General features: G+C 45.6%; 1 protein-coding gene across 9 annotated transcripts in view; it reads right to left on the bottom strand.

Moving 5' to 3' along the window:
• FAM168B (family with sequence similarity 168 member B) overlaps positions 1-22,417 on the bottom strand; it is a 45,662-nt gene that overhangs the window by 5,566 nt on the left and 17,679 nt on the right. For 7 of the 9 annotated variants that reach the window (XM_515789.8, XM_003309246.7, XM_054679740.2 and 4 more), the window contains exons 3-5: positions 18,305-18,388; positions 2,093-2,235; positions 1,812-1,989 (exon numbers count right to left, since the gene is read on the bottom strand). In XM_515789.8, coding sequence (XP_515789.1) covers positions 1,812-1,989; positions 2,093-2,235; positions 18,305-18,388 — 405 coding nt within the window. Of the gene's footprint in view, positions 1-1,811; positions 1,990-2,092; positions 2,236-18,304; positions 18,389-18,475; positions 18,750-22,417 lie in introns of all 9 variants that reach the window. The other 2 variants (XM_063791069.1, XM_063791070.1) reach the window with 1 other exon arrangement.

Here is a 22,417-nt window from a genome sequence, read left to right as displayed (position 1 = left end):
AGTAGAACAGGGAATTAGCGTTTAATGAGTACAGGAGTTCAGATTTGCAGGATAAAGACGTTCTGGAGCTCTGTTTCACAACAATGTGAATATACTTAACACTACTGAACCGTACTTAAAAAGGGTTAAGATGGGCTGGGCACAGGGGCTCACGTCTGTAATCCCAACACTCTGGGAGGCTGGGGTGGGAGGATAGCTTAAGTTCAGGAGCTTGAGATGCGCCTGGGCAACATAGTGAGATCCCAGCTCTACAAAAAGTTTTAAAATTAGCCAGGTGTGGTAGCACACTTATAGTCCCAGCTACTCAGGAAGCTAAGGTGGGAGGATGGCTTGAGCCCATGAGTTCCAGACTACAGTGAACTGGGATCGCACCACTGCACTCAAGCCTGGGCAAAAGGGCAAGACCCTGTCTCAACAAAAAAAAGTTAAGATGGTAAAAACAAATAAATAAAAAACAAGAGGCTGGCAACAGTGACTCACGCCTGTAAGCCCAGCACTCTGGGAGGCCGAGGTGGGTGGATCACCTGAGGTCAGGAGTTCGAGACCAGCCTGGCCAACATGGTGAAATCCCATCTCTACCAAAAGGTACAAAAAAAAATTAGGCGGGCGTGGTGGCAGGCGCCTGTAGTCCCAGCTACTGGGAAGGATGAGGTGGGAAAATCACTTGAACCTAGGAGGCAGAGGTTGCAGTAAGCTGAGATCACACCACTGCACTCCATCTTGGCTGACAGGGTGAGACCCTGTCTTAAAAAAAATATTAAAAATTTTAAAATTAAAAAAAAAAAAAAAAGAAATGAGGATTCTAAACTACATGAGCTTCTGAGTTCTTTAAGAGAAATCTATTTTTCCTACAACTGCAGAAACTCAGCAACTACTTGAGTCCCTTTATGGACCAGCACCACCTCCAACACAGTGGCACCCAACCTGGTGCCTGCTGCCCTCCCTCCCTGTGCCTCAAACCAGCAGTTTCTGTCTATGCCCAGTTTCCTGTTCCTTGACAGATAAGTACTGGGAAAACCAAATCAGAGTCTACATTGAAGCACACATAATATCCCGGAATGCTTTTCTCTCTGGCCTAATTTCCTTACACTGAAGTCAAGTCCAGAAAAACAAGGAGGGAACAGTACGCTTTTGTGTGGGCATGACCTAAAGGTGGTCATATTGACCCAGAGACCAGGAGGTGAATCCACATGGGTGGTCATACAGATTGGGTGGTCACCCAATCCCTAGACATCAGATCAAACCCCCAGGGCTTCCGCGGAGATGTGCCCATCCCAGCCAGGGGCCTCATCTTTCCATGGTTTATTTTCCTTAGAGGAGGCCTTGCAAAGTAAAGTACGGTAGATGAATGCCAAAGGATTTCTACAGGCAGCTGTTTCTTCTATCAACGCAAGACCAGCTCTCCTAGATGCATGAAAACATCCCGATGAAGACAACTGACCTGCAAAGACAAGCTCCCCTCAAGGGAAAGGAAGAAGGCCAGAGCAACCCCGGTACACAAAGTGTCCTCCTTCTACTCAAGTCTTACATGGTCATAGGGGGTGGGAGGAGAGGGGGCACATCCTGCATTGCCAAATGGCTCAGTTCACCAACAAAATGAGTCCATCAGATTCAGAGAGGCCTCCATAAGGGGTCACTCAGGTAGGCAAAATAAAAGATAACCTGCTGTTTCTTCCCCAAAGAATTTTCTGTCCTTCCACACAACTACAGCTATGAAAACCTAGAGCCAAGGGTCAGAGGATTCGTGAGCTCTCCCCTCCCCCAGCTCTAGGGTACACCATAGGACAGACACCGCAGGAACAAGGACTTACCTGCTGACATGGCCATGGTGGTCCCAGCCACCATGCCCATGGTGACCCCGTTGCCTCTAGGAGGGGGGATGGGAGCAGGGTACACCGTTGCAGGCATGCCGTTGGGCTGCACCACCGTGGTGTGGTGGATGACGTGAGGAGGTGCTGCATACAGCGGCTGTGTGTAGTACGTGCCTTGCTGTGGGGAGAAGAGAGACAACTGACACAGGGTCGCAGGGCCAAAGGATGAACGCCCAGGTGGTATCACCCCTTCCCACACAGCAGTGTGTACCCAAGCATACCTGTGCATACGGGCTCTGCTGGGGGTAGGCACTTCGCACAGGGTACACGGCAGTCTGGTAGGGGTTCGGGGAGGAGGAGTACGGCGGCACAGCCCCGCTGGTGGGGGAACAGGACACTTTGTAAGGTGTGCCAGGAGTGTAACCTGGAACAAAGAAGGCAATGGCCTGAGTTCACCCAAGCCGGTCCAGGCACAGGGAGAGGACACATGCAGGGAGGAGCTAAGCTGCGTGTCAGCCCCACGCAACTCGCCAGACCTGCTGCCACTGCCGCCCCCACTCTCCTCCACTAAGATCTGACTTCATTCTTACTTTGTGTGCGTGTGTGCATGCACGTGTGTGTGGTGGCAGGGTGTTGGGGAGGAGGAAAAAATACCAAAAGAGAACGTTCTACAGATGGAATGCTCACACAAGGACAGGAAATAAAAACTGTCTTGTCCTGCTGGAATTTAAATTGGTATGGCATTCCTGGGGCTAAACTTGGCATCTAAAGTATATATGCCTTTTAATCCCACAATTCCACTTCTAGAAGTCTGTCTTAAAGCAATACACATGGATCTATACACACACAGAGACTTAACTGTAAGCATGCTCATCATAGTGTTGTTTGTTACAGCAAAAACAGGAGAAACTTGCCCAACACCAGGACTGGCTAAGCACTCTATGGTAAAAAGCCCTCTGGGTTAAGGGAGAAAGCTGAACACACATACTTGCTTTTATCCCCACACAAAATGACATGAAAATGACAATAAAGCAGATTAAGAGAAAAAAGACATAAAACTCACCAAGAATGGAAGAGAAGACAGCATGTTGAAGCCTGGCAAGCTGAAGTGGAGGATGATTGAGCAGACTCGAGAAGAAGGCACTCAGCCAGCAGCGAGGAGCAGCTGGCACCAAGAGAGCCGTTCCCCAAAGCCCTGCAAACTGCTGGCCACCAACCCGCCTCCAGAAGCAGATAAAGAGGCCCCATCTAGTAGAGTGGTTGAGTTTGCTGAATAAGCAGTTAGGTGTCCCTTCCTGACCCCAACAGAGAAGAGGGGTTTGGTCTCAGGGGAGGGAGAGGGTCTCTGGACAGCTATGTTCACAGCAGCTATATTCACAATGATCAAAAGCTGGCAATGGCCCAAATGCCCACCAGGAGACAAATGGGTAAACACACTGTGGTGCATCCATACAAATCCTACTGAGCAAGCCAAAGGGACAAACTGCTGATCCATACAAGCACATGAATGAATCACAAAGCCACACCATGTCAAAGAAGCCAGATACAAGGACACATGCTGGATGCATGTACTGACAGAAGCTCTAGGAAAGACCAACCTAATCCAGAGTCATCAAAACCCCAGCAATGGTGCCAGGGGCCAGAGGGGCATGCGAGAACCTTTCCAAAGAGTGCATTCACTCAAATGTGGTGACGGTCATACAGCTGTGTATGACTGTCCAAACATACCAAACTGTACACTGAGAAGGATTAACTTATAATATGTAAATCAGACCTCCATACAAGTGCTTAGCATCTCACATTCCCATGGGTGAGAGCAGGAGGGGTGGAGCACTCACACACTGTCCGTGTCAGACAGTGCAACTTTGCAAGCCAGACACACATCCCGCAACATCCAGCAATCCACTCCCAAAACTTCCCCTAGAAAAATGAAAACACAGGTCCACGAAAGACTTGTAAAAAGTGTTCAATCTTATTCCTAGTAGCCAAAAATGGGAAATAATCCAAATCTTCATCAACTGGAGAAAGGATAAATCATGATATGTCTCTATAAACATTACTCAGCAATCAAAAGGAAAAAACATGGATGAATCTCACAACATGCTGAGCTTTCCAAAGAAGCTGGAAACAGAACAGCACATAGAGCAATGATCCCGTTTATTCCCTAACAACAAAAAAATTTACCTACGGTGATGGAAATCAGAGGGGAGAGGGCGAAGAAAGCCTTCTGGGACGATCAAAGTATTCCATGTTTTATTTGGAGTGGTGGTTCCATGGGCATGTACAACTGTCAAAACCCACCCAGTTGAGCACTTAATATGTGGGTGTTTTGTGCATAAATTATACCTCAAGTTTGAAAAAATAAGCTGAGTATAAAGAATTTTGGATCACCTGAGCCGGAGGTCAACGCTGCAGTGAGCTGTAATTATGCCGCTGCAGTGAGCTGTAATTATGCCTCTGCATTCTGCCTGGGCGACAAAGTAAGACGCTGTCTCAGAAAAATAGTAATAATAATTAAAGTTAATTTTTAAAAAATTTTACACAACTGGGCTGTTAGCAATATGTACGTGTGTGTATTTTTTTTTTATTTTTTATTTTTGAGATGGAGTCTTGCTCTATTCCCTAGGCTGGAGTGTAGTGGTGCAATCTCAGCTCACTGCAGCCTCCGCCTCCTGGGTTCAAGCAATTCTCATGCCCCAGCCACCCGAGTAGCTGGGATTGCAGGCATGTGCCACCACATCCAGCTAATTTTTGTAATTTTTAGTATAGACAGGATTTTGCCATGTTGGCCAGGATAGTCTGGAACTCCTGGCCTCAAATGATCCTCCTGCCTCAGCCTCCCAAAGTAGTAGGATTACAGGTGTGAGCCTGTATATATATGTGCCTGGTCCATATATTTTGTTTTAATTTGAAAGGGAAAGAGAATGATTGGCCCCCTGGGAAATTCACTAGTCTGGGGCCTTTTGTTTGGGGTGCCAGTGCAATTCTGTGACATGGATATATTGCACAGTGGTGAAGTCTGGGCTTTTTCACCTAAATACTGCACACTGTATCAATTAAGCAACACGAAGGCTTCAACATCAGCCTTCTCATACTCCCCTGCATGCCCTTTCATGGTCTCACGGTGGGAGGTGCTGTGGCTGAGATCTGCAGCAGACCAAACAACAGGTGGTCCTGTCCTACGCAGCAAAGCGGGTGCTCACACCCAGATTTGTCTGCATCCAGAGCCCTGACCCTTCTACCCAAACCAAGCAACTCCCAACCTCAGCTAGTTTCCATTTGAAGAAAGAGAAGATTCCACCAGGGCTCCCTATATTTTGAAATTCACTCACCGCTATGTTAACCGTAAATAGAAACACTGCCAAAATTTGAATACAACAACTTTTAAATACTGGTGCTTGGCCAAAGGAAAGCAGAATACGCAGATTTTCCATTAGGATTTGGAAAAGCAAGTTTCAAGACAAGAGCAGTTACAGAGTTTCCTTCTCCGGCTGCTCATCTCCTCGTCTTTAAGAAGGCTAAAAAAGGAAAGTGAAAAGGAAAGCTTCACAGGTGTACACAGGTTAAAACTCATCAAACTGAAGCTTTAAATCTGTACACTTAGTTGTATGCCAATTACGCCACAACGAGGTTGTATAACATTTTCTTCAATTATAAAGAAAAAGGTAGTGTGAATGCCATCAAAGAATTATAAAGGAAAAGGTAGTGTGTCCGGCCATGTACTGATACTCCCAGGAGACCCGGGACAGTCCAATTCCCCCTAAGTGACTAGCTAACTCAGGGAAGAAATGCAAAAAGGAAGCATGGTGTGTGGCGGGCACACATGTGACTAGTCAATGGTGACTGGGGCATTATACCAACACAGAGAGGCTATTCACCATCAACATGGGGCCATGCCCTGTCACAGCGGAGATGATCAGGACAGATCCAGCCCTCTCCATAAGGTGCTTGGCTTCAGGGGAAAAAAAAATCACAGGAAAACAAACCACCAACATAGCAGCATTTTATGCAGTCTTGGCAAGCAATGAGGAGTCAGCTCAGAGAGGGGCAGGTGGGGCAAGGATGTCTCAAATGAAAGAAACTGTGGGGATGAGGGACGTCAAGGGTCATCTTGGATAGCTCCCTTCTCCCCAGCCACACCACCTCTTTCATTTCCCACCACCATGCAGCAGCCAGACACCAGCAGGTACCTTCAGCTGTACCTAAAGGAGACACTGCCGAATGGGATCCCCACTGTACGGCTTAATCCCAGTTTTCTGCCTCATATTTCCACTAGCCTGAAAAGAGATCCTCCCAGGAGTCACCAAACTCTTATCTGACCAAGATGATATTTTTTTATAAAAATGTCAAAACATAGAGCTACCCTCTGTGTGTCACATCCTGAGAACAGATGCTAGACTTCAAAGTTGGGAATCTCATTCCAAACTTCCAACAGTTTGAACGAACAAACCCACAGGGTTCCCTTTCTTCATACAATTAAAAACATTCATGACAGATAACTGGAAATATGAACACTGATTACAATCTCAGTAGTGATAAAAAAAATTTTTTAGGCGTGACAATGACACAGTTCTAATTTATCTTTTAAAGATAATATTTAAAAAGCTGATGAATATAATGTCTGAGATTTGCTTCAAAATAATATAGAGGAAAGTGGCAGGGGCCCAGATGAAAAAGATCAGCCATAAGGTGGTAACTGCTAAAGCCAGGTGATGTGTAGGTGGGAAGTATATTCCCATGTACTTGTGCTTAAGCCAGGTGACGTGTGAGCAGGAATTTTTTTTTTTTGGATGGAGTCTCGCTGTCTCGCTCTGTCACCCAGGCTGGAGTGCTGACACGATCTTGGCTCACTGCAACCTCCACCTCCCAGGTTTAAGAGATTCTTCTGCCTCAGCCTCTCAAGTAGCTGGGACTACAGGCATGCACCACCACACCCAGCTAATTTTTGTATTTTTAGCAGAGATGGGGTTTCACCATATTGGCCAGGCTGGTGTCGAACTCCCAACCTCGTGATCCGCCTGCCTTGGCCTCCCAAAGTGCTGGGATTACAAGCGTGAGCCACCGCGCCCGGCCGTGAGTAGGAATATTCCCATGTACTTGTGCTAAAGCAAGGCAATGTGTGAGTGGGAATTATGTTCCCATGTATTTCTGTAAATATTTGAAACGTTTCCTAATCACTCTTTTGAAGTCAAAGTATTAAAAAATACAAGGAAGACTGTTACAGATTGAAAAGAGATAAGAGACATAAATTCAACTTTATAAAAAATTCACTATGTAATGCTGAGTACATTATTCTGATTCCAAACGTTTTTTTAAACTTAGGGGGTAACTGGGCAAATGTAAATAGGAGCTACTTTTAAAATTAGAGAGCTGCTAAGTGTGGACATGCAAAAGCACACCTCACTCATGTTAGGGAGGGCTACACTCAAGTCCACTGGACAAGACACAAAGGATTCTGAATTGATTCCACAAGAATAAAAGAAAAACCACACAACACTCATCCTTACGTAAGGTAAATATGGGGAAAGATCACTGGGGAATCTAAGTGGTGGGTACTATGGACATCCACTGTATTGTCTGCTCAACTTTTCTGTATACATAATTTTTTTTTTTTTTGAGACGGAGTCTCGCTCAGTTGCCTAGGCTGGAGTGCAGTGGCGCAATCTCAGCTCACTGCAAACTCCGCCTCCCGGGTTCACGCCATTCTCCTGCCTCAGTCTCCTGAGTAGCTGGGACTACAGGCGCCCACCACCAAACCCGGCTAATTTTTTTTTTTTGGTAGAGACGGGGTTTCACCGTGTTAGCCAGGATGGTCTTGATCTCCTGACCTTGTGATCCACCCACCTTGGCCTCCCAAAGTGCTGGGATGACAGGCATGAGCCACCGCGCCTGGCCCAATTTTTTTAATAAGGTGGAAGGCCGGGTGTGGTGGCTCCCGCCTGTCATCCCAGCACTTTGGGAGGCCAAGGTGGGCAGATCGCATGAGCCCAGGAGTTGAGACGAGCCTAGCCAAGCTGGCAAAACCTCGCCTCCAAAATTTAAAAAAAAAAAAAAAAAAGGTAAAAATAAGCAAGGTGAAAAGTATACAGTACTTTCAGATGCTGACACACAACTGAGAGCGTGTACGCTAGCCAGAAAATCTCCATGGAAACAACAGTCATGCATGAGGTAAAAGAACAAGCAAGGAAGTTAGCTAAAGGGCCCACGGATCACCACACCCAAACGCACCCCTAAAAAATGAATTATAGTCAGGCGCAGTGGCTCATGCCTGTAATCCCAGCACTTTGGGAGGCTGAGGCAGGCGGATCACCTGAGGTCAGGAATTTGAAACCAGCCTGGCCAACACGGTGAAACCCCATCGCTACTAAAAATACAAAAGTTAGCCAGGCTTGGTGGCCACACGACTGTAGTCCCAGCCACTTGGGAAGCTGAGGTGGGAGAATCAGTTGAACCTGGGAGGTGGAGGTTACAGTGAGCAGAGACTGCGGCAATGCACTCCAGCCTGGGCGACAGAGGGAGACCCTGTCTCGAAAAAAAAAAAAAGAAGAAGAAGAAGATGAATACAAAATTTTGCCAAGCCTTTAAAAAGGCCATCAGCAGGAAGGATTCTATAGCAGTCTGAAAGATGCTGATCTGGAAGATAGCCTGGCAGTTAGGCATAGGCTGGAAAAAAAGTTAAACCATACCACTGGACATGTTCAATATATACAGCCAATGTGCAACAAGAAGTTACAGTTCTATCTGATAAACTGATTCACTAAAGAAAGAATGAGAAGAAAAAGGAAAAGCTGTTAGAAGTCAAAACAAGCAATAAACCCACGACCTACATCCATCAACATTGCTAATAAGAAAGTCCTTGACCTTTTTATCACTCTTCAAACTGCAGAAAGAGCTCAGAGTGAAGAGAAGATGCAAGCTGCCAACCCGAACAAACCTCTAATACAGAGTATAAAACCAAAGTGAGGAAAATCTGAGAACACCTCTCTCCAAAGAGGGAGTCTCTCAGCCACAAGTGCTCATCTGGCCCACCACAGCCACTGAAAAAAGGTGAAGTCCTTTTTCATGCCTCATTTCCTTAGGATACATAGTCAAGGGGCCCACCTACGATGTCTTCCTTTTCTTCTACTGGAAGCCTCCCACTGCAGAAATCCCTGCAGCTAGCCCTAGGTTTCCCAATCCAATCACCCAAGGTGTCTTTTTTGTTTTTGTTTTGAGACGGAGTCTCGCTCTGTTGCCCAGGTTGGAGTGCAGCGGTGCTATCTCAGCTCACTGCAACCTCTGCCTCCCGGGTTCAAGCGATTCTTCTACCTCAGCGTCCCAAGTAGCTGGGATTACAAGCGTGCAGCACCATGCTCAGCTAATTTTTGTATTTTTAGTAGAGACTGGATTCACCTATGTTGGCCAGGCTGGTCTCGAAGTCCTGATCTCAAGTGATCCACCCGCCTCGGCCTCCCAAAGTGCTGGGATTACAGGTATGAGCCGCCGCGTCCGGCCTACCCAAGGTGTCTTACGACACCTACCTTACATGTAGGCGTTGCTGAAGCAAACGGAGCGACTGCTCCAATAAGGAAGCATGCATATGCAACTCAGCATGCAATGCATGGGATGCTAAACTTGGGCATTTCACACATGCACATTTTACTTCAAAACCAAAAAGGAACTAAACAAATAATGATGTGCATGCTCAAGTTATTGAGGTAAGATATACTGAGGCCCACAACTTACTCTGAAATGAAACCCATCAAAAAATAAGATGGACTGAAGGATGGAGTAATGTGTATGTGATACAAGTAAAATGTTACTTGTAAAAGTTGACGTTAAAAAGTTTAATCGTAGAATCTTAGCAGTCCATATATAGGTGATCACTGTGAAATTTCTGCAACTTTTCTGTGACATCTGAAATTTTTTACAATAAAATGTTGAAAAAAGTCACCAACTATTTCTAATCAGAACAACGGTTTTTAATATATATTATCTTACTGTTTATTCTTATGACTGTGAGGCTACGTTCTATGCTCACCAGAAAACTTTTGGTCTTTGGTTTAGGCATGAATATTACACCATTTTCTAGCCAGCACTTAAGACAAGTGCATTTCAAGTAAGGCAAACAGGTCTCTCTATCAATTTAAGACTTAGTGTGGGGCCAAGAGCTATGGTGCACACCTGTAATCCCAACACTTTAGAAGGCCAAGATGGGAGGATAACTTGATTCCAAGAGTTCTGAGACTGGCCTGAGCAGCATAGCGAGACCTTGTCTCTACAAAATAAAAATTAGCAAGGCATGGTGGGGTGTACCTGTAGTCTCAGCGATTTAGGAGGCCAAGGCAGGAGGATCGCTCATTGAGCCCAGCAATTCTGGGTTACAGTGAGCTATGATTGTGCAACCACACTCCAGCCTGGGCGACTGAGCAAGACCCTGTCTCTAAAAACTAGTAATAATAATTTTAAAAATTTAAAACACTAAGTAAAAAAATTTTTTTAATTAAAAATAGACTTAGTGTGTGCTTACCACCTTTTTTTTTTTCATTCAGCACTAAGTCCACCATATCCTTCCATAGTAACTCAACAGGAACTTCACAAACTTTAAATAAATACACACAATTACCTCATCGTACCCAAAAATATACACTGCCTCCCTGAAATATCAAATTCATTCAGTGCTAGGTCTTTCCAAAACAACAGCTTTTCAGATTCTCCCTCCCCAGGAAGCCCATCTGTACCGATGCAACCCAGGCGGCGCAGACAACAGACGCTCCCTCCTTCCACTTCACCAGACCTGTGAGTGACCCTGGCTGTGCCCTCAGGGAAGAGGACATGCACAGGGTCACTGATTTTAGAATGCCAACTGTTCGGGAACCAGAAACTTTTTATTTAAATAGGTCATTTTTTTTTCAAAAGTACTGTGTACCACGCGGATTTTTTTATAATAATTTTTTGAGTAAAAAAAGACATTTATTTAGAAAATTTAAAAAATTCAGAAGCCTGAAGTACATGTGAGGAGAGAAGATCTGTGCCAAAACACAGCACCATGAAATTTCTGAACACTGGAGGCAAAAATCCTACAGAATAGCAAAGAAAAACCAAGGTTACACTCAATCAGGCACCAACAAGGTACCCCAATTCTCAGCAACAGTGGTGGAAGCTGGAAAGCCATTGAGCAAACACCTGAATATTCTGGGGGGAAATAACTGCTCTCTAGAATTCTGTATCCAGACAACCATCAACGAAGTGTGCGTGCAGAATAAAATGTTTTCAGACATGGAAAATCTCAAAATTGTGACTTTTCCATACTCTCCCAGGTGGTTACTGAAGAAAATCCCCCGCCAAAACCAGAGTAAACGAGGAAAAAAGAAAAGAACTCAGGCAGAAGGGAAAGGCAAAAGCAAGCCCTGGGATGATGATAACAGTGACCCCCCCAGGGTCCGGCCCAGAGGACAACCAGTCCAGATAAGAGAGAGGAAGGGAGGGCTTCAGAGATCACCAGGAAAACAACACACAAGTATCTGAAATTGCTAAGAGATCTCAACATATCGGGGGTAGCTGGAGGTTTAATTAATGCTATGGTCACAGAAACCTAATCAAAGACACCAGATAAGTACAGTATTAATTCCAGGGACACCGCAGTAGATGCAGAAGAAACTGCAACAGGGCACAGGACAACAGGATCGCCGCACAGAGGACACAGCTGTGAACAGTGTTGATGCGGCCACAATAATAGAACTGTGAAGGAAGGTCGGGGCAGCAAAGTGAGAAGTCAGTAAAGCAGTGCCACTTTACAAAAACAAACAAAAAAAAAAGCAGGGAACAGCAGAAACATGTCATGTGGAAGCACGGAAGGCACGAGCAAAAGCAGCTTTAAAGAGTTAAAGAGCTGGAGTTTGCCCATGGGGAGTGAAATGTGGGGGCTCCCACAAGGGAGCAGGCAACTGCTATTGTTCATTTTTAAAAGCCTTTTGGAGCACTGCAATCTTTTACCTCTATGAATGTAAACCTTTAAGAGGGAAAGAAACAGGCTCCACAAGACCTCACAGACTATTAATATTCCAAAGGCTATTCTCTCCCCCTCGGCTGCCATGCATGAAGTTTAATTTTTAAACAAACCAAGGGTTTCATTTTATGGCTACAATTCTGAGTTCAAAAAGAAAAGAAACGCCGGGCGTGGGGGCTCATGTCTGTAATCCGAGCACTTTGGGAGGCTTAGGTGGGCGGGATCACCTGAGGTCAGGAGTTCAAGACCAGCCTGACACACATGGAGAAACCCCGTCTCTACTAACAATACAAAAATTAGCCGGCGTGGTGGAGAGCGCCTGTAATTCCAGCTTCTCAGGAGGCTGAGGCAGGAGAATCGCTTGAACCCAGGTGGCAAGGCTTGCAGTGAGCTGAGATCGCACTACTGCACTCCAGCCTGGGCAACAGAGCGAGACTCCAGCTCAAAAAAAAAAGAAAAAAAGAAAAAAAAAAGAAAAGAAAAGAAAGCTCTACTGTAAACCATTTTCACTTATCATTAAATATTCTCCATAAACAAGTACTAAAACCAGATAAACACTGTGTGATAAACAGTTTAATTAAACCATCACTTTGTAATTAAATGCATGTGTACCTGTACATAAATGTTTGCACATCCAATTATTGCCCTTAGAATACATTCCTAGAAGTGGGTCGAAAGGGTTCATTTTTAAGCTTCTCTCTAACATACACTACCAAACTGCCCTCCAAAGAAGTTTCTCCAATTTACCCTCCACCCAGCCATACACACCAATGACCATGGAAGCTATTTCATCACTCCATCACTCTTTGCAACATTTGTATCTTTTTTTTTTTTTTTTTTTGAGACTGAGTGGAGTCTCGCTCTGTTGCCCAGGCTGGAGTGCAGTGGTGCGATCTCGATCTCAACTCACTCACTGCAAGCTCCGCCTCCCAGGTTCATGCCATTCTTCTGCCTCAACCTCCCGAGTAGCTGGGACTACAGGCGCCCACCACCACACCCGGCTAATTTTTTGTATTTTTAGTAGAGATGGGGTTTCACCGTGTTAGCCAGGATGGTCTCGATCTCCTGACCTCGTGATCCGTCCGCCTCGGCCTCCCAAAGTGCTGGGATTACAGGCATGAGCCACTGCACCCGGCCTAAATTTGAACCTTTTAAAAATAAGTGCTAATGTAATAAATATCTAAACAACCTTGTGTGTAGAGCTTATTACAAAGAACAGACTGTTTTGACAATTTCAGATCATCATTACCAATATTAGTTACAGGTACTTGTGACTCTAAGTAGGACCAGAACAGAGGCCTCAATGTGCTGGCCCAGCTGACATCTATGCCTGATCATAGGCTTGGGGCTGAAATCCTCCCATAAGAAATCAAGGAGTTATTTATTCATTATTCCAATGCCAAGGGTGAAGTTAAACAACTTTCCCAGGGAGTGACACAGTCAGGAGTATAATCCACATCTAGGTAACTCCACAATTCAAAGCTCTGATTCCAAAAATGGACAGCCCAGTTGTATTAGTTCATTCTCATACTACTAATAAAGAAATACCCGAGACTGGGTAATTTATAAAGGAAAGAGGTTTAATGGACTCACAGTTACACATGGCTGGGGAGGCCTCACAATCATGGTGGAAGGTAAAGGAAGAGCAAACGTGTGCAGGGGAACTGCCCTTTATAAAACCATCAGATCTCGTGAGACTTATTCACTATCATGGGAACAGCACAGGAAAAATCCACCCCCATGATTCAATTACCTCCCACCAGGTCCCTCCAGTGACATGTGGGGATTACAGGAGCTACAATTCAAGATGAGATTTGGGTGGGGACACAGCCAAACCATATCACCACTCTTGATGTGTGCATACACAGCCTTGTTCAGGAGGATAAAATGAATGACACCTTCTCCATTCCCAGATTCTGAAAAATAGAATTCTTCAGCAAAAGACATCTCATCACAAGGGTCTCAGAATCCTCTTATATCACAATTGGAAGAGGGCTAAGAAATACATGGCAGTTGGATTACAAAAGTGCTCTGGAAGTCAGACTCCGCATATACAGCGTTGAAACCACAAGTCAGCATTGGGTGCAAACTGAACGGCAAGATCAAGAAAGCAGCAGGGGCCGGGTGTAGTGGCTCACTCCTGTAATCCCAACACTTTGAGAGGTCAAGATGAGAGGATTGCTTGTGCTCAGGAATTTGAAACCAGCTTGGGCAATACAGTGAGACCCCATCTCTACAAAAATTTTTTAAAAATAATCTAGATGTGGTGACTTGTGCCTAAGGTTCCAGGTACTTGGGAAGCTGAGGCAGGATTGCTTGGCAGTGAGCCAAGTTCATGCCACTGCACTCCAGCCTAGGCAACAAAGTGAGATCCTATCACACTCTCACACACACACATACACACCCACCTCCACACACCTTCAGAGAGAGACAGAGAAAAAGCAGCAGGAAGGGAGAAAAACTTCTCTTTTAAATTTTTTATACTGATAATTTTGGCTTGCTCATCAGAAAAAGGGAAAGGCTCACTGAAAAGGGAGTTAAAAAATTCAAAACATGAAGCTGGGTGTGGTGGTTTATGCCTGTAATCCCAACGCTTTGGGAGGCTGCGTTGGGAAAATCCCTTGAACTCAGCAGAAAAAGGCTGTAACTGTACCACTGGACTTCACCCTGGGTGAAATCACAAGACCCCCGTCTCTTAAAAACAAACACCCAAGACATGAAAACAGAGAGGATACCAGAAAAAGATGGGCACACAGCTGTGGTCCAGACTCAGGTTAGATGGACAACAGCACTTGTGGGACATCAGAAAGACTTTTTCTTTTTTCTTTTTTTGAGACAGAGTCTCGCTCTGTCACCCAGGCTGCAGTGCAGTGGTGCGATTTTGGCTCACTGCAACCTCTGCCTCCCAGGTTCAAGTGATTCTCCTGCCTCTGCGTCCTGAACAGCTGGGACTACAAGTGTGTGCCACCACACTCGGCTCATTTTTGTATTTTTAGTAGAGATGGGGTCTCACTGTATTGGCCAGGCTGGTCTTGAATTCCTGGCCTCAAGTGATCTGCCCACCTTGGCATCCCAAAGTGCTAGGATTACAGGCATGAAAACCACCGTGCCCGGCTGCCTTATATTTTTCATTCACCAATTTCACAACTTCTCCTACAAGACCAGAAGATCTGGCACTGGTGAGCCAGCAGTCTGGCACCTAACAACTGCCTGGCACCCGTCAGCAGATGCCCCTCTAAACAAGGCAGGCCATTTGGGCAGCTGCAGTTGCTACCTGCCTGTCCCAGCTTCTGGATTACAGGAACAATTTGAGAGCAGTCTTGGAAAAGGGACAACACAGGCCTTACCTCCCTATGAGAAAGGAGAGATGTTCGAGAAGATGGGTGACAAGATGGGCATGGTAGCTCACGGCTATAATCCCAGCACTTTGGAAGGCTGAGGCAGGAGGATCACTTAAGCCCAGGAGTTTGCGACCAGCCTAGACAACATAGTGAAACCCATCTCTACAAAAAAATAGAAAAATTAGCCGGGTGTGGTGGTGTGCACCTGTAATCCCAGCTACTCGGGAGGCTGAGGTGGGAGCATTGCTTGAGCCTGAAAAGTCGAGGCTGCAGTGAGGCGTGATTGCACCACTGCACTGCAGCCTGGGCGACAGAGCAAGACCTTGTCTCAAAATAATAATGAGATGGGTGGCCCATGTTCCACAGGGTGGCCCCCACAGGCACCCAAGGGGGGAAGGTGTCAGCAGCACTCAGCCTCCACCCTGCCTCTGCTAGGCAGTGCTGCACATTTTTGGCAAGAACAGCTCTCAGCCTGAAATTAACTCAAGGTTCTTCTTGTAAAATAAAAAAGTTGAAAGTTTTAAGTACATTTTCACACTGATTTGTGCTCCATGAAGAAATGAGTAAAAGTGGGCTACCTCTGAAAATCCTAGAAGAGTAACTTACGTTATGGTGGTCTACGGCATGATCATCACATGCCACATTGATACGTATGCCAAAGATATAAACTTCAATCCATTCCTACCATCATACACAAAAATTAACTGCAAATGGGTCACAGACATAAATGTAAAACCTACAAGTATAAAACTTCTACAAGAAAAAAGAAGAAAATCTTTGTGAAGTTAGGTTACACAGGTTTCTTTCTCTTTTGTTTTTTTTTGGGGGACGGAGTCCCGCTCTGTCGCTCAGGCTGGAGTGCAGTGGCGCAATCTCGGCTCACTGCAAGCTCCGCCTTCCGGGTTCTGGCCATTCTCCTGCCTCAGCCTCTGGAGTAGCTGGGACTACAGGAGCCCGCCACCATGACCAGCTAATTTTTTGTATTTTTAGTAGAGAGGGGGTTTCACCGCGTTAGCCAGGATGGTCTCGATCTCCTGACCTCATGATCCACCCGCCCCGGCCTCCCAAAGTGCTGGGACGACAGGCGTGAGCCACTGCGCCCAGCCAAGTTACACAGGTTTATTAAGTATGGTACCAAAAGCATGATCCATAAAACGACTAACCCTCATCAAACTTTTTTTTTTTGGTTGAGACGGAGTCTCACCCTGTCGCCCAGGCTGGAATGCTATGGCATGATCTCGGCTCACTGCAACCTCTGTCTCCTGGGTTCAAGTGATTCTCCTGCCTCAGCCTCCCTAGTAGGCGGGATTACCGGAGTGCGCCTCCAAGCCCAGCTAATTTTTGTATTTTTAGTAGAGACGGGGTTTCACCACGTTGGCCAGGCTGGTCTCGAACTCCTGACCTCATGATCCACCTGCCTCAGCCTCCCAAATTGCTGGGATTACAGACGTGAGCCACTGCGCCCAGCCTAAACTTTTAAAACCCCTGCTCTTTAAAAGACGCTGTTAAAAGAATGAAAAAGCCACAGACTGGGAGAAAACACGCATATATCTGATAAGAACTCTCAAAACTCAATGATAAGAAAACAATAACTGACATACAGTAAAAGCACATTCTTCACCAAAGACATACAGAAGGCAAATACGCACATGAAAAGATACTGCTACACATTCACTAGAATGGCTAGAATTAAAAAGACTGACCACACCAAGTGTTGTTAAGGATGTGGAGGAACGACAACTCACAAACACTGCTGGTAGGAATGTAAAATGGTACCACCACTTTGGAAGACAGTTTGGCAGTTTCTCACAAAGTTAAATATACACTTGCCATAATAACCAGCCACTCAAATCCTCTGTATTTATTTACTCAAGAGAAATCAAAGCGTATGTTCACACAATAACCTGCATATAAATATTAATAGCATCTTCATTTGTAATAGCCCCAAATTGCAAATAACCCAAATGTTCATCACATGGTAAATGGATAAGCAAACTGAAGTATTTATTTCCATACAACAAAATACTACCTAACAATAAAAAGGAATGAACTGCTAATATACACTACGAGATGGATGGTTCTTTCAAGGCAAAACACAAAAGGAAAACCACTCTAAAGGGAAAAAATGGGCCAATGTGGCAAACAGCTAGGGACTGAAAGTCGAGACTCTTGGCATAACTGTGTCTCACAGTCATGGGAAACCACTGAGAAAAATTCATCTGGGAGCATCGCTCTGGTTTAAATGGGAAGAACATTAACCCGGGGAGAGAAAGCTTGGGAGCAGGAAGACCAAGTCAAGAAGGTTTTTTTCAGGGTGTGAACTACGGTCTGAACAAGGGTGGTCATAGGGTCATAGTGGAAGTGGAAATGGAAACGAAGAGATGGATGTAAGGACAGAATATAAAGGCAGAATTTTATGATTAACAAAACCGGAAGAATCTGGGGAAAGGACACTGCTGTTGTCTCCTCCTCTGTCAAAGTTAACTGTGTGAAGCTACTGTTGAGGGATAAAGCTGCCCCAGCAGTCCCAGGATTAAGGCCAAACCACAGCCTCAGATCAGAGTGTGCACCACCACTGCTGCGGCAGAAAGGCAAAGCCCCGTGTGGGTGAAAAAAGTCCAAAAGGAACCAACACCAGAGAGTGCAGGCTCCTAGGAGGAAATCCCACTAAATAACCAATCTCCTCAAGATTCAGACCCAAACCAATTCCACTTTTAATATTAACAGTGATTTCCAAAATCTAAAAATATTCATCTATACATTACATGGAAAATAATACTTTTTTAAAAAATATAATCAGAGTGCTAAAGTAGTCTAATCAAAAATTATCTCTAAAAACATTAACATGGAAATTCCACCTGTTGGCATGGCAAGAAATTCTTCAATTTCTAGTAGGTGATACTATTTCATGAACAGATGCTCTGGCAGAGTTAACAACCTAGTGATTACAGATTTGCCTTGTGGGAGGACATGAGAAACACAGTATATAAAGCTTCAGTGCAGTAAGAATTAAGCTTTTGTTGCACTTATCAACAGGCTAATTTAATGAACTTGAGAAATCGACTCAACCAAGTCCTAATTCTATACCCACCCCTCTCAAAATCCACCCCTTCACCTTTCTCTCCCAGCTGTACGTACAAAGCATTTTACCACCCAGCACATACCTGTTTGGAAGGTAGGATTCGCTCCAGGATACATGTTAGGAGAATAGGCAGGAGCTGCTGCTGCATAGCCCATGGGAAAACCAGCTGAAGAAAAATACAGAACAATCTCATGTCATCAACTGAAGCAGTGACACACAATCACTAGAGCTCCTGCAAAGCCATCGCTCTTACCTTCTTCCCCAGAACTCCACAGACTTAAGCAGCCCCAAGAGCACTATGTGTGGCCAACAGCATGTCTCTAGTTGTCTTCTTCCCGCAGAACTTTGTTTTTTTTATCGTTGTCGTCTTTTGAGACAGAGTTTCACTTTCATCGCCCAGGCTGGAGTGCAATGGCATGATCTTGGCTCACTGCAACCTCTGCCTCCCAGGTTCAAGCGATTCTCCTGCCTCAGCCTTCCGAAGAGCTGGGATTACAGGTGTGTGTCACCACACCTGGCTAATTTTTCTATTTTTAGTAGAGACGGGGTTTCATCACGTTAGCCAGGCTGGTCTTGAACTCCTGATTTCAGTTGATCCACCCGCCTCGGCCTCCCAAAGTGCTGGGATTATAGGTGTGAGCCACCACGCCTGGCTTTCCCTCAGAATTTTGATAGGTAACAATTATATATTTTATTTTTATTTATTTTTTGGAGGGGGACAGAGTTTCACTCTTGTTGCCCAGGCTAGAGTGCAGTGGCGCGACCTCGGCTCACTGCAACCTCCGTTTCAAGCGATTCTCCTGCCTCAGCCTTCCGAGTAGCTGGGATTACAGGCATCTACCACCACGCCCAGCTAATTTTTGTATTTTTAGTAGAGACGAGGTTTCACCATGTTGACCAGGCTGGTCTCGAACTCCTGACCTCATGATCCACCCACCTCAGCCTCCCGAAGTGCTGGGATTACAGGCGTAAGCCACCGCGCCAAGCCTCAATTATAACATTTCTGGAAGTTTCATTCCAAACTCTAATCACATAATTACTTAGCAAGAGTAGTAAGAGTGCTAAGGGTATCACACGCTAGGTCCTGTTACCCTCATCTGACTTCACTGCACAAAGTCTGGAAGAATCAGAATTCAAGTCTAGCTTGGACTCAAGGGCCTATTTTTGCTGCTACCAGTGAACAGCTAAGCCTATTTAAAGGTCACTCATTTTCACTGAATTCCGACATTTCCTACATTACATATTTTGACTTAAAAGCTATTATTTTTTGTTGTAAGAAACTGTTTTAAACTTCTAAATTCATTTCAGGTTTTTTCATATTCTGATGTTCTTTTTTTTTTTCTAAGACAGAGTCTTGCTCTGTTGCCTACGCTGGAGTGCAGTGGTGAGATCTCGGCTCACTGCAACCTCCGCCTCCTGGGTTCAAGCATTTCTCCTGCCTCAGTCTCCCTAGCAGCTGGGACTACAGGCGTGCACCACCACGCCCAGCTAATTTTTGTATTTTTAGTAGAGATGGGGTTTTGCCATGCTGGCCAGGCTGGTCTCGAACTTCTGATCTCAGGTGATCCACCTGCCTCGGCCTCCCAAAGTGCGGGTATTACTGGCATGAGTTACCACGCCTTGCCATATTTTGATGTTCTGATCCCCAACTTCTCCAGCATGACCAGCTAATATGTTTTCATATGTCCCCTCCAAAGCTCACGTTAAAATTTGTCATTTTAACAGCACTGAGAGGTGGGACATTTAACAGGTGACGGCTTTATTATGAAAGTGGGTTCCTGATAAAAAGGACAAGTTCAGCCCCCTTTCTCTCTGACACACTCGCTGCCCTTCCACCATCCATCACAAGAGGATAGAGCCCAAAAGCCCTCACGAGATGCCATCGCCATGCTCTTGGACTTCCCTAACCTCCAGAACCAAGAGCCTAATAAATTTCTCTTCATTATCCAGCCTGATATTCTGCTAAAGCAGCAGAAAACAAATTAAGACACCAGTCATAAACCCAGGCTGTGTCTTACTTAAGCTTCAGTCTTCTTACAGAAGGAGCTCTAACTGGGAATGCATACACACAGAAATGGGAAAAATCCAACTACAGTCCACGTGCAAACAAGCTGACCTTTATTAATACAAATGAGGAATCTTATTAAGACTAAACCATGACCTAGTAATTCATAATATGAACGAAACAGAAACATCAAATAAGACATTGAGTGCTACAGTCAGAATCCTGGCCCCAAGGTGCAACCAGCAAAGGGGGCCTCAGGCATCTGCCCTTTTCGATAAGGCCTCCCTTCCCTTTGGGCTGACCCCTCTGGCTCACAGTACAGGAGGCATCACTTGTGACAGCTGAGGTATTAGAAAGTATTCTCTCTTTTTTTTTTTTTTGAGACAGAGTCTCGCTCTGTTGCCAGGCTGGAGTGCAATGGTGTGATCTCGGCTCACTGCAACCTCTACCTCCCTGGTTCAAGCGATTCTCCTGCCTCAGCCTCCCAAGTAGCTGGGATTTCGGGCACACGCCACCATGTCCAGCTAATGTTTGTATTTTTAGTAGAGACGGGGTTTCACCATGTTGGCCAGGATGGTCTCCATCTCCTGACCTCATAATCCGCCCTCCTCGGCCTCCCAAAGTGCTGGGATTACAGGTGTGAGCCACTGCACCTGGTCAGAAAGCGTTCTTTCTATTTGGGGCACACAGCCAACAAGATGACCCAGGTTTCCTAGCCTTGATTACTGTTCCCACTAGCTGTGAGAAGCTGTAACTTCTCTATTGCACACTTCCTTCACCTGTAAATAAAGTTGAAAGAGAAGAGCAGTCTTCAAAAGAAACTGCGTTGAGGAGGCCTGGAGAAAGGTGTCTCTTACAGCACTTGGACTGGGATTTTTAAGGTGTTACGATCCCTTAGGAACAAATCATGGTGCTAACAGTAACCAAAGCAAGGAAGCCCTAAGGTTGAGGTAAAAACAGGGCAGGGGATCTGAGTGGAATGCCAAAAGGAAAATCTTTGTAGGTGGGACAGAAAGTTCTGAATACAGCTCCTCACGTGCCTCCCTTCAGCCCCCTCAGCCTGGATCCCTTGCTCTATTGCCCTGCATCCCTAAGCCATCTTGCAGGTTTCTGTGGGAACAGGAGGCATCAGTGTCACCAACCCCTAGCCCCAGAATCCCTCCAAGTGCCCAGTTCTCATCTTTATCCTTGCTTCAAAGTTGCTTTCCTCACTTCAAACTGATCCCCCTCTACCTCAGCAGAAGCCATTCCGGGTTTCCCTCCTGGACTCTCACCCTCCCGTTTGCCCTCTCTAATTAGTCAGGGAACAGAGTGTGGTGGACGTCAAGGGCGGATTCAACTTCAAAGAGACCCACAATGGCCACTGGAAAGACCAGGACAGCAGTTCTGGGGATGCTGAGAGACTCCTCAGAAGCCCAATTGTGAGCACAGGAAGACCAAGAAAGGTCTGGAACTGCCCTCAGAGACCAGGGAACCAGCAAGATTTTTTTTTTCCAATGGTTTCCTTCTTTAAAAAGAAAAAAAAGTTTCAACTACCACTGACCTAGATCATATCCTGTAGGCCTCTGCAATACTTTCCACAAATTCCAAATTCCTCATCTCTCCCTAAAACTCTACCAATATATTCTCAGGGGAAGAGGGCTGCTCTGGATTTGTTTGCTGAAGATTGTGTTTAATGGTCCCTGAAAAACTACTGTCATCTTTGCTTAGTCCTTCCCATCCCCACTTTCTTTCTTTTTTTTTTTTTGAGACGGAGTCTTGCTCTGTCGCCCAGGCTGGAATGCAGTGGCGTGATCTCCGGTTACTGCAAGCTCCGCCTCCTGGGTTCACGCCATTCTCCTGCCTCAGCCTCCTGAGTGGCTAGGACTACAGGGGCCCGTGCCCGGCTAATTTTTTGTATTTTTAGTAGAGACAGGGTTTCACCATGTTAGCCAGGATGGTCTCGATCTACATACCTCGTGATCCGCCCACCCCGGCCTCCCAAAGTGCTGGGATTACAGGCACGAGCCACCGTGCCCGGCCCCCCACTTTCTAACAAGAAGTTAACACGTCCTATAATGAAACAGCAAACACACACGATAGTATTTAATATGGCATCACTAGCCACCAGCAACAAGATGTCGCTACATACCTGGTCTCTGGTATGGGGATCAAAGACTCCCAATCTCCTAGACAGCCTCTGCTGCTTCC

The sequence above is a fragment of the Pan troglodytes genome, chromosome 13 (assembly GCF_028858775.2).
Source record: "Pan troglodytes isolate AG18354 chromosome 13, NHGRI_mPanTro3-v2.0_pri, whole genome shotgun sequence".
NCBI classification, from domain to species: domain Eukaryota; kingdom Metazoa; phylum Chordata; class Mammalia; order Primates; family Hominidae; genus Pan; species Pan troglodytes.
The sequence above is the reverse complement of the archived record's forward strand: the minus strand, read 5'-3'. Positions and strand labels throughout refer to the sequence as shown.